The sequence below is a fragment of the Oratosquilla oratoria genome, chromosome 12, assembly GCF_046742065.1.
Source record: "Oratosquilla oratoria isolate Oo_2021 chromosome 12, ASM4674206v1, whole genome shotgun sequence".
Classification (NCBI taxonomy): Eukaryota; Metazoa; Arthropoda; class Malacostraca; order Stomatopoda; family Squillidae; genus Oratosquilla; species Oratosquilla oratoria.
The window spans coordinates 54,102,419-54,115,684 of record NC_134788.1 but is presented as its reverse complement, the minus strand read 5'-3'; the positions used below and the strand labels follow the sequence as shown (position 1 = coordinate 54,115,684).

The window sequence follows — 13,266 nt, the reverse complement described above, 5'->3', positions numbered from 1 at the left end:
ATTTTCCACAAAGGGAACTTATTTAATTTTATTTCATTTATCTATTCATTTTTATTTATTTTTAGTGTTATCACACAAGTGTCACAACTGGTAAGGAAGTCACAGGCTTCCTGGAAGGTAATCGGGTTTGTGAATATAATGCCTCTGTGTTTAAATGATCTGTAGGTTGAAAATGTTAAAGCCCTAATTCTCACATTATACATTGTCTTCTTGCCACATTTACTGGGATTGCACCTTTCATGATAGTTCCTGATGACATAATAATTGTTGAGATTATTTTAGTAGGTATATCCAATATTTATTTTCTATTAGACAAACAGGTATTCTACTTATTGTGACAGGATAAAATATGGAAAGTTCCTCTACAATTTCATTTATTATGTTATGCTGAAATAATAACACAGGTACATCACTTACCAGTGTATTTGAAAGGAACTTGTATCACTTACTTGGGTAAGATGAGATGAACTGAATAAAACTTCCAAGAGTTGGTCATATGAAAGAATCACCTCAAATTTCATATGATCACCCACACTGGGGAGAAGCCATTCCAGTGTGGCCTGTGCAATAAAACTTTCACACAAAAGTGTTTCCTCAAAGATTATTGTGATGACACACAGCAAAGACGCCTTTCCTGTGTGACCTGTATTTACCTAGTTGTACCTAGTTGTATTATATGGGAAGGGGAGCTATGCTCATGGTGACCCGTCTTTGTATCTCGCAAGATCAAGTTTGCTCTTAAATTCTTGTGTTCAGTTTGAACACACTATTTTTTCATCCACTATTCGATATATCTATCACTCTGTGTGGGAAGCTGTTTTTTTTTCAGGTCTCTTCTGTAGTTATCCTTTTTGAGTTTCATTGCATGTCCTCTTGTTTTTCCTCTGTCCCACTTTAATAAGTCCTCTCTATCAAGGCATTCTTTACCTTTCATAATTCTGTAGACAGTTAATAGATCCCCTCATTCTCTTCTTTGTTCCAGGGTTGGCGATTCCAGTTTGGCCAGTCTTGTTAATATGTCAGGTTTGAAAGTATTGGGGCCATCTTTGTCATTGCTCTTTGTACTCTTTCTAATTTTCTTACATTCTTTTTTGTAGTGGGAGATCATCTCAGCGCTGCATATTCCAGTTTTTGCCTTATCAGTGTTTGTAATATTTTTTTGATTATCTCCTTATCTATCTTTATTGATCTCAACAAATTGTATGTTTCTCCGACTATTTCATATGTTTATCTGGCAACATGTCTTTGGTGTAATTGGTCTTGTGAGCTCAAACATGGAATGCTGTGGAGTTATGTTAAAATACGACTGCTGTGGCCAGCTGTGCCGTTTCCCTCTTCCAAATCTCATGACATGATGAAAAAGCCAGAGCAAAATTTGAGTCATTCCAGTCGTGGTGGGGAGAGTATGCATGTAGCTATAGGATGGTTTACAGCACATTTCTAATGAAAAAAAAAAATAGAATGCAATATATAATAACACCATATCTGTAAGTATTTCCATCTATTTTATGTTATGGCAAGTACAAAGGTTCTGTTTAGGTACAAAGGGACTTGAATATGAAATGCTTTGTGTACACAACATTCACAATCCTATTGTAGTGTATTACACAATTTCAAAGGGTTAGATGTTAATCTTATGATTACATTTTTTCCAGGAAGAGGGTAACTATCACCATTCTATTGCAAGAGCTATCCATAGAATCCATGTGTCACATGATGAAGAAGATCTAGCGTGACATCATGAATTAATTATTAGATATCACATGATGATCCACACTGGAGAGAATCTTTTCCAGAGTGAGTGACCAGTGTGGTACAAAAGTCACTTCAAAGATCATGTGGTGACCCTCACAAAAGAAAGACTTTCCAGTGTAACCTGTGCCATTCTACTTTCTCACAAATGGGTTCTCTCACACAGCATATGAGAACCCACACAGTAGTCTTACCAGTGTGACCTGTGCAATGCAGCTTTTTTTTATGAAAGAATCACCTCAAATTTCATGTGATCACCCACACTAGAGAGGAACCATTCTAGTATGACCTGTGCAATAAAACTTTCACACAAAAGTGTTTAAAGATCACATAATGACCCACACAGGGGAGAAGCCTTTCAAGTGTAACCGGTGTGATTCTGGTTTCTCACAAATGGGTTCTCTCACACAACATATGAGGATCACACAGGAGAGAAGTCTTTCCAATGTGACCAATGTGATTCTGTTTTTTCACAAAAGGATTATCTCACACAGCATATGAGGACCCACACAAGAGGGAAAGTTCCTTTCCATTGTGACCTGTGTGATTCTGCTTTCTCACTAAAGAATTCCCTTACAAGACATATGAGGAACCACACAAGAAAGAAGCCTTACCAATGTGACCTGTGCGACTATGCTTTCTTACACAAGGGTAATCTCGAAAAGCATATGAGGACCCACACAGGAGAGAAGCCTTTCCAGTGTGACCTGTGCAATTCTGCTTTCTCACAAAAGGGTGATATCACAAAACATATGAGGACCCACACAGGAGAGAAGCCTTTCCAGTGTGACCTGTGCAATTCTGCTTTTTCGCAAAAGGGTGATCTCACAAACCATATGAGGACTCACACAGGAGAAAGGCCCTTCCACTGTGATCTATGCAATGCAGCTTTTTCGCGAAAGGATCATCTCAAATTTCATATGATGACCCACACAGGAGAGAAGCCTTTCCAGTGTGACCTGTGTGATTCTGCTTTCTTACACAAGGGTAGTCTCACAAAGCATATGAGGACCCACACAGGAGAGAAGCCTTTCCAATGTGACCTGTGCAATTCTGCTTTCTCACAAAAGGGTGATCTCACAAAGCATATAAGGACTCACACAGGAGAGAAGCCTTTCCACTGTGACCTGTGCGATTCTGCTTTTTCACGAAAGGAACATCTCATACAGCATATGAGGACCCACTCAGGAGAGAAGCCTTTCCAGTGTGGCCTGTGTGATTCTGCTTTCTCAATAAAGGGTTCTCTCACAAGGCACATCATGACCCACACTGGAGAGAAGCCTTTCCAGTGTGACCTGTGTGATTCTGCTTTCTTACACAAGGGTAATCTCGCAAAGCATATGAGGACCCACACAGGAGAGAAGCCTTTCCAGTGTGACCAGTGCGATTCTGCTTTCTCACAAAAGGGTGATCTCACAAAACATATGAGGACCCACACAGGAGAGAAGCCTTTCCAGTGTGATGTGTGCAATGCAGCTTTCTCAAGAAAGGATCATCTCACAAAGCATAGGAGGAGCCACACAGGAGAAGTTTTCTAGTAACCTGTGCAACTCTGCTTTTTCACAACAGCATATGAAGATTCACACAGGGAAGAAGCCTTTCCAGTGTGACGTCTTTGATTCTGGTTTTTCACACAAGACTTCTCTCACAAGGCATAATTATGAGGATGGACATTGGAGAGAAGCCATTCCTGTATGACCTGTATGATGAAAATATCACATTTTTCTGACAGCATGGATTAAGCCAGTAGAAAGGCAATTACGCAAGCGATACCTACACACTTAGAATCCAGCATGGCATTACCTTTATTTCACCTGCAAGGTCATTAAAGATTGAACAACATTCATTCCTACAGTTCAATTTATAAGGAAGTTTTCTCAATGTTAATTCTTTTTGATTATTCTCCTGGTAGAGACCCAACAGCTTGGCTCTATCCTTCTAATTATTAATGTTTAATGTTGATATTAGATTAGTTAAGAATTTTACCTGGTAGTTTCCCATGATTTCTGCAATGTCCACCCGAAGACCTCTGCAATGTTTGGCTTTTTACAAAAAGGGTCCCAGCAATTGGAGAACGGGAGCCTCTGTACCTGTGGACCATTAGGCTGCGTTTCCACCGAGCGAGAGACTCCTCAGCCGTCGTGAGTTCGTTTAAGCAGAAACGATGTTGGTTGCAATATTTCGTTTTTTTTTTTTAATTTTCAGAAGTCAAATTGCCGTCGCGTCATATACTGAGAAATTGAATGGCGAAATGAAAGGAACTAAACCTTTACGAATGTCAGACAGATTGTTGAAGTGTTCTTAGGGAAGTCTAGAATGCTGCAAGCAAAGTCTCCTTCTAGCCATTCAAATTAACAACATTTGGCGAGAATCGGCCCTGACTCGCTCGGTGGAAACGCAGCCTTAGTGGTGGAGGACAAACTACCTTCACCATAACTCACAAAAAAAAAAGAGTGTCTCACAAAGCATATGAAGACCTACACAGGTCTCTCAAATGTGACATGGTGATTCACACTGATGAGAATCCATTCCAGTGTAATTTGTGTGATGGACATTGGTCCTTCTAAGATTGCCTGCACACACTTTGCTAGCACATGAAGGAAAAAGAAGTGTACATAAGGTTTTCATGATGAAATTGAATTTGTCAAATTGTATAATTTCATTAAAATGAATTAAAACAAAGATGTTATTTTGAGAATATGTCAATGCCCTGTAAAATAGAACTGTACAAGTTCTTAATTTCCCCCCCTGTAATGGTCCTGGTTTTCATGATGAAATTGAATTTGTCAAATAAATTGTATAATTTCATAATAGTGAATTAAAACAAAGATGTTATTTTGATAATATGTCAATGCCCTGTAAAATAGAACTGTACAAGTTCTTAATTTCGCCCCCTGTAATGGTCCTGGTTGGCCTGATAATTGTGAATACTTGATACAATTCCAGTGTTTGTTTTTTTCTAACAAAATTCTATTTGGAAAAGAGAAAAAATCAATAGAGTTTCCAAAAGACCTACTGTTAAGGAATAACATGAACAGAAAAGATACTGATGAAAAAAAGAGCCTTGTAATAGCTGAAATATTAACATAAAAGAGGCAAAGATTGGAAGTCAAAAATTATGTTTAAGGAAAAGGCCCATCCTATCTACTTGACTTTACTTGAAAGATAAAAAAAAAAAAAAAGTGCAACAACCACATTTGGCAATGCACACAGACATAAAAGAATAACATTCTTCAAATAAAGTTGCAAAGAACTGGTGCACCAATTGGAAAGAAGCAGAGTGAAAATGAACTGCTAGTGAATGGATGAAATAATGAAAAGTACTATGCTCAATTAGTGGAGGATGAGATAAATGGGCATTGTTTGATATCTCTATTTCACATTGCCATTTCTCATTGGGAAGTGAACATGTTAATGCATATTGTATTGAATATCATAATTTTCTGGCTGGTACTACAGAAATAGTTTAATGATTTCACATTTTCTGTACAGGAAAAGTTAAGTCTAAAGTGATATAAGATTTTATAGAAATAGTGGAATTTGTTCTTCAGACTTAACAGTTCTGTGACTAAGATGATGGGTATTGGAGAAATCTTAATTGAGTCTAGTAAAGACTGTGAGTGAGGTTTTAGTATAATGAATAATAATAAAAAAAGCAAACTTAGAAATCGTGTAAGAGAAAGTTATTTGGATTGCTTATGAGATTGAGAAGATACCAATTATGTAGAAATCCAGTCAATGTGTGTTTAAAGAGTGGGTGAATACTAAAGAGAGAGGAAATAAGGAGGTAGAAGCTAGAACTAAAGTTGAGAATTAATAATGGACTTATTTCATTGTGTAAAATACTTTGTAAATATAGATAATTTAAATAAAGGTAGCCAGTAATCAGTGCTATATATATACATTGTCAGCTCTATCATTGTCACACAGATGGCTATTGCAATCTTTGATCTTGTATCATAATAAAATGTACCTAATGGTGTTTTATTTACTGAAAGCCAAATATAAAACTTACAGTATTCAAAACACAATGAAACTAGATTCCAAATAGCGTCACCAACGTCAGGGTTACAAAATCGAAAAAAAATATATATATATATATATATATACCCACATAAATACTGTAAGAACAGGTGCAACCTTGTATAGAATTAATTATCTTATACAATCTATAAAGGCCAGGGTCGTAAGAAATTAACAAAATTATACTGGATCCTCACACATATCCAAATTTGCTTCAAAATCTTATAACAAAGGACTATAAAGGTGGCGCATGCCGACGGGAGACCTTTTGGTCCATATCTAGATCGGATGCAAAAAAAAATCGTAATAAATTAATGAAAAAACTACAAAAATGTAAATAACAAAATACATAAATGCATTGGTATATTTAAATAATAAACAAACAGGTAAATAATAAATTGACATAACTAATTAGAAAATTAAAATAAAACAGACAAATTATGAAAAATAGTAATATAAATTATAATCATTACAGCATCTTGCTTAGGTGTTTAAATGATTCTTAAAGCTTCAAACTCAACTACATTGCACTACCTGTGCAGGAAGTTTATTCCATTCATTAACTACATGGCTGGCAAAGTTGTTTCTACCTACTTTCAAATTGAACCTATTTCTGGACAGTTTGAGACCATTGTTTCTTGTCTGATTCTCATTCAATGTGAAAAGTTTGTCACTTTTGATGTCAATTCCCTTTAGAATTTTAAAGACCTGTATCAAGTTGTAGTAGAATTTGGTTCGGAACAACGGCAGGACAAATGAAAATCAACACAAACTATCTAATCTCTTTCTTTTGGTAAATAGCCACAAGGTGCGACACTAGAAGGGTCACATGAGAAATATAGGTGAAGCTCGGACTAAGGCCACTGCTTAGTGGAGCTGGTCAGTTGTAGCTGGACGTGGAGCCTAACGTCAGCGAGGCGGGCGGTAGCAGATGATGACGGCGAGGATCGATGGGACGGCTACAAGACTGGACGAAGAGATGTTGTTGTGTGTGCTGGTAGTCACAGTTCTGGTCATCTCGGCGAAACGCCGACCTTTTGAAGGAGGCTGGCGGGAACGTGAGGAGCTTTGCAAGTTCCTGATTGGCTGACCGCTGGCTGGTCGGGACGTCCTTGCGACTTCCGCTTGCCAACTATGTGTGTGACGGGTCGTGGGATGCGTCACGTCACTACATCACTTCCCCCGCTCTTCGAAAGCGGGCGTCGAGGAGGATAGGGAGCGACGCGCGCGACGTACTTGAACCTGTCTGGCCTTCGGATCAATCGCCCCGAACGAGTGGTCATGCCGTCAAGGGGTATGTCTGGCGAGGAGGGCCTTGATGGAGGGGGCTCGAGTGCAGGGTGGTGGTGTCGAGGTCGGAGGCCTGGTGATGGAAGGTCGGTTGAGTATGGAGCTGTGGAGACATAAGGTTGGGTGAGAAATGTTGCATTGCATGGTAGAGCGGGGGCGTGGGGTGGGGAGGATCTTGAGGGGTGCCGGGAACAGTTGTAGAAAGGTGTGGTTGTGGGATAGGAGAAGGATAAGGGTTCGCCGTCGCGTACGCGTGATCTGTGTGAGTTTGGGGGGGGGGGGCTGCTGCAGGTGCTGTGGTGGTGGGGAGTTAGGGGCAGGAGGGGAGTATTGGTTTGGAGGGAAGAGTTTTTCGGGGGGTGGGGAATGACTTGGTTCGGTGGTGAGGATGGGGTTAGGACCATGTTGTAAGATGTATTGTAGTGGCCCTGGAGGTTTGGTAGGGGGAGTGGTGGGGAGGTGGGCCGGCTTGAGCCTGTCATTGGAGACACGATCCGGTTTGGCATCTCAGTTGATCACGAAGTGTTTTGTTGATCTGGTGAGGACTCGGAAGGGGCCATCGTATGGGCGTTGAAGAGGAGTTCGTTTAGAGTCTCGCCTGAGGAGGACGTAGTCACTTGTAGACAGGGCTGGGGGGAGGTGCTCCGGTTGAGGTTGTGGTGGGCGAGGGGGGGGGGTTGGACGGGTGTTGGCGAATGTCTCCTTGATAAGTTGGAGGAGGGCGTGACGGTCAGGATCGCCGACGGCAGGCGTGGCAATTTCCCCAGGGAGGCGAAGGTTCTCAGCGTAAAGTAGCTGAGATGGGGAAATGTCGTTGTCGACCTTTGGTGTGACGCGGATCGTGAGAAGCACCAGGGGAAGGGCGTCGACCCAGTCGCATGAGGGTTGTGCCTTCGGCGACTCCTTCAGTGGAACCGTTCCACGAGTCCATTGGCTTGGGGGTGGTAAGCGGTAGTCCGGTTGCGTTTGGTGCCAAGGAACTTGAGGAGGCTGGACCATAGGTCAGATTCGAATTGAGGGCTCAAACGGTTATCGGACACCAGATGGGCATGCCAACACTCAGCCTGCCAAGCTGTTAAGAGGACCTTGCCCGGCATCGTTGCAACCCTAAAACATTTAATGGAAGGGGGAAATGTGGACAGGGCCAGTGGAGCAAGGTCACTCACTGCCCTTCTGGATCACCATTTTGTGACGAATCTGGTGTTCATGGAGAGTTTACTGCATTTGACGAAAACCTTGTCAGATCAACTCCAGTCCCCCGATCTCCAGCTTGCCTCAGAATTTGATTTGGTTGAAGCAGTGATGTCTAGTCTCACAGAGATGAGAAACGAAGAGAGCTGGGAGCAACTACGAAATCATGCTGAAGAATTGTGCCAGACTGTAGGGATTCGCAGACAACTTGCGCGTCAAAGGCAAAGGGCAGCCCCACAATACTTGGATGAGTTTGTCATAACATCCGGCATAAGACAAGATGATAATTCTAATGACTCCGACGTTACCAAGAGACGGATTTACTACTCCGTGATAGACAAGTTTCTCAGTGAGTTGAGAAGAAGGTTTTCCGGCGATGCATGTCAGGTACTTATTGGAGTATGTGCCCTCAGCCCCAATCATCCAACCTTTTTAAACAAGGAAAAACTATCAGGAATAGCTGCAAATTACGGGGTGGGAGACAAAGATCTATCCGTAAGGTTGATTGCCAGAAAGCAGGAGCAGGGAATGGAAGTGGACACACCTATGCAACTTGCCATCATGCTCCAACCGTACAAAGATGCATTCATAGATTTGTATAAGCTAGTGCGTATTAGTGTTACTCTTCCAATTAACTTAGCCTCATGTGAAAGAAGCTTTTCGTGCCTAAAGCAACTGAAAACCTACTTGTGTAACAGTAGCATCGTATTTTTCATATTTTCTCTACAAGTGTTTAAGGGTTTTCTCAGATTTTTTCGCTCAGTGTTAATATCAACACAATTGTCAATTTTTTTTTCTATATCTTTAAAGCATTTTTTTCCACGTGTGTAAGGGATTTCTCAGAATGTTTCGTTCAGTGTTAATGTGAACACTTCAAAATTCATCGTCTTTTCTATCGGGAATCGGATGAAAATGAGAATAGATCTTCTGATGTTACGTGAAGCGTGGTCGGGGACTTGTACAGTCCTTTTGAACCATCACACGTAGCACGGTCGCTAGCGTCTTGGCCTCGTGATTATGGATGCACGGGTCAGGGTTCGAATCCCATGGCAGAGCTTCTAAAATATATATATATTTTTTTCTATATATTTAAAGAGTATTCTCTGTTTTCTCAGAATGTTTTGTCAAATTTCAATGTATTTTCTATATTAGAAAAAATTCTCTCCACGTGTTTAAGGATTTTCTCAGAATGTTTCGTTCAGTGGTAAATGAACACAATTATCAGAATGTTTCGTTTAGTATTAAAATGAACATAATTGTCCAAATTTATCGTATTTTCTATACGAGTATTTTTCATATTTTCTCTACAAGTGTTTAAGGATTTTCTCAGAATGTTTCGCTCAGTGTTCATATTAACACAATTGTCAAAAATCATCATTTCTATGTCAATAATGCATTTTTCTCTGCACGTGTTTAAGGGTTTTCTCAGAATGTTTCGTTCAGCGTTGATATGAACACTTCAAAATTCACCGTCTTTTCTATATTTAAAAAAATTCTCTGGGTTTTCTCAGAATGTTTCGCTCAGTGTTAATATGAAAACAATTTTCAAAATTCATCGTCTTTTCTATATTAAAAAAAAATCTGTACACGTGTTTAAGGAGTTTCTTAGAATGTTTCGCTCGGTGTTAATATGAACACAATTGTCAAAATTCATCGTATTCTCTATATTATAAAATATTTTTTTCTCCACGTGTTTAAGAAGTTTCTCATAATATTTCGCTCAGTGGCAATATGAACACAATTGTCAGAATATTTCACTCAGTGTTAAAATGAACATAATTGTCAAAAATTATCGTATTTTCTATACGAGTATTTTTCATATTTTCTCTACAAGTGTTTAAGGGTTTCTCAGAATGTTTCGCTCAGTGTTAATATGAACACAATTGTCAAAAATCATCTTTTCTATATCTTTAAAATATTGTTCTCTCCACGTGTTTAAGGGTTTTCTCAGAATGTTTCGTTCATGTTAATATGAACACTTCAAAATTCATCGTCTTTTCTATATTTCTAAAAGTTTTTTTCTCTAGGTTTTCTCAGAATGTTTCTCGCCCAGTGTTAATATGAAAAGATTCAAAATTCATCGTCTTTTCTGTATTAAAAATTCTCTCCACGTGTTTAAGGATTTTCTCAGTGTTTCGCTCAGTGTTGATATGAACACAATTGTCAAAATAATCGTATTTTCTATATTAAACAAAAAATTCTCACCACGTGTGAATTTTCTCATAATGTTTCGTTCAGTGTTAATATGAACATAATTGTCAAAATTCATCGTCTTTTCTATATTTTAAACGTTTCTCTCTACATGTATACAAGGATTTTCTCAGAATGTTTCGCTCAGTTTTAATAAGAACACAATTGTCAAAATTCATCGTCTTTTCTATATTCTTAAAACATTTTTCTCTGCACGTGTGCTTTCTCAGAATTTTTCGTTCAGTGTTACGTAAAACCACGTGCTGAACTAAAATTTTCGGTCCATGATACCATGACATCTTGATTTCCCTTTCACGTCGTCACTAGGCAAAAACATAGTCGATTTCCATCTTCAAACTAGGTAAAAACACCGTCGATTTTCATCTTCACACTGGGCAAATATACCGTCGTTTTCCGTCTTCACACTGGGCAAAAATACCGTCGATTTCCATCTTCACACTAGGCAAAACTGCCGTCGATTTCCATCTTCACACAAGGCAAAATAACGTCGATTTTCATCTACACATTAGGCAAAAATACCGTTGATTTCCATCTTCACACAAGGCAAAAATGCCTACGATATCCTTCATACTAGGCAAAAATGACGTCGATTTACATATACACACTAAGCAAAATTACCGTTCATTTTCATGTACACACTAGGCAAAACTGCCGTCGATTTCCATCTTCACACTAGGCAAAAATACCGTCGATTTCCTCCTTCATACAAGGCAAAACTGCCGTCGATTTCCATCTTCACACTAGGCAAAAATACCATCGATTTTCATCTTCACACTAGGCAAAAATACCGTCGATTTCCTCCTTCATACTGGGCAAAACTACCGTCGATTTCCATCTTCACACTAGACAAAAATACAGTCGATTTTCATCTTCACACTAGGCAAAAATAACGTTGATTTCTATGTTCACACTAGTCAAAACTGCCGTTGATTTTCATCTTCAAACTAGGCAAAAATACCGTCAATTTCCTCCTTCATACTAGGCAAAAATGACGTCGATTTCCATCTTCACACTAGGCAAAAATGCCGTCGATTTTGGTTTTCTATGTCGATGTTTTCCTTCACATTTGGCAGAAAAATCGTATATTTCTTTTATATATTTATTCGCGGAAAAAAATCCTTCAACGGAACAGAAATACCGTCAAAATTTCCTCACATAGACTTCCTTCACACATGACAAAAATACAGTCGACATTTTCTCCCACAAACCCGTAAAGGTGTTTTTGTCCCTTGAGAATATAAATAGATAAACAAAAACAAAAAACATAAAAATACAAATAGAATTAATAAAGAAAAAATAAAGGAATAAATAAAAATCAAATCACATAAAACGTAATATGTAAACAAGTAATTAAATAGATAAATAGATCAATAAAATTATTAAACAAAATAAACTTTTTACCCTAAAATATTTTTTTTTTTTTTTTTTAGCTTAGGGTAAAAGCATAATCATTACTTCATTTAGTTTTTGTCTTGCCAAAACGATGCTTACTATCTAATTGATATAGTACAAAATTGTCATGCTTATGCATACCGTTGTTTTGGAGAAATAATGCGAAATATTGGAATAATTTGAGTGAAAATGGGCTATTGGCAACTCGACGGCAGTGCTGGAATATGATTGGCTATATTATGTCGTCATACTGAATTTAGATCTTGACTAATTTCGAGGGGATGCCGTTGAAAAACGAACATGCCTCTTTTGAATGATAATGATGATAATAATAATAATAATAATAATAATAATAATAATAATAATAATAATAATAATAATAATAATAATAATAAATATATATATATATATATATATATATATATATATATATATATATATGTATTCACTTGGTCTTTGGATCACGTGTTGGACTCGTGATCGACAGCTATTTCCCTCCTGGAAGAGAGCTCAGAGCTCGTAGGTCCGATCTATGGGTAATGCTATGACCTTGTACACACACACACACACACCCCCACGAGAGTTGGAGTAACACCCCTCAGCGCTGCGATACTGATATTATTTCAGCCCCGGGCGAGAGTCGAACCCGGACCTCCGTAGTGGCAGGCCAGAGCTCTAACCACAGCATGTGTGTGTGTATATATATACACATACACACACGCACACACACACACACACACACACACACACATATATATATATATATATATATATATATATATATATATATATATATGTGTGTGTGTGTGTGTGTGTGTGTGTGTGTGTGTGTGTGTGTGTACCTTTGAAAATGTCTAAATAGACGAAAACATTCGTTATCTTTTTTCAATTTCCCGGTGGTTTCTGCAAATATATGTATATATATATATATATATATATATATATATATATATATTTCTAATACATTTGATATATATATACAACATATATATATATATATATATATATATATATACATATATATATATATATACATACATATATATATATATATATATATTTATATATATATATATATATATATATATATATATATCACCCCTATCCTCCCGAAATAATGATAAATTGTGAAAATGAAACGTCAGGACCCGATATTCATGAATAAAAATTCATGTAAATACCTTTCCATCAAATAAATTATTTTCCTGTAATACGTTATGATACTGCAGAATACGACGAAGAAATAATAATGGAATATTAGACGGAAACGTAAAGAGAGGAAACGAAACAGAATGAAGGGTTGAAATGAGGGTCGGCTTTCAGCGACTATAGCACTATCTCCCTCATCCTTGGATACAGTACCTACCATCTGGAAAGAGAGGAGAAAGCGCATCTGTCTCTAGCTCA

At 38.1% G+C, this 13,266-nt stretch overlaps 1 protein-coding gene across 1 annotated transcript in view; it reads left to right on the top strand.

Moving 5' to 3' along the window:
• Nucleotides 1-2,268: 2,268 nt before the first annotated feature.
• Nucleotides 2,269-13,266, top strand: part of LOC143030397 (uncharacterized) — a 71,985-nt gene continuing 60,987 nt past the window's right edge. Inside the window, exon 1 of the mRNA XM_076193546.1 lies at nt 2,269-3,289. Within this exon, the coding sequence (XP_076049661.1) occupies nt 2,337-3,289 (953 nt within the window). The 5' untranslated portion in view covers nt 2,269-2,336. The remainder of the gene's footprint in view (nt 3,290-13,266) is intronic.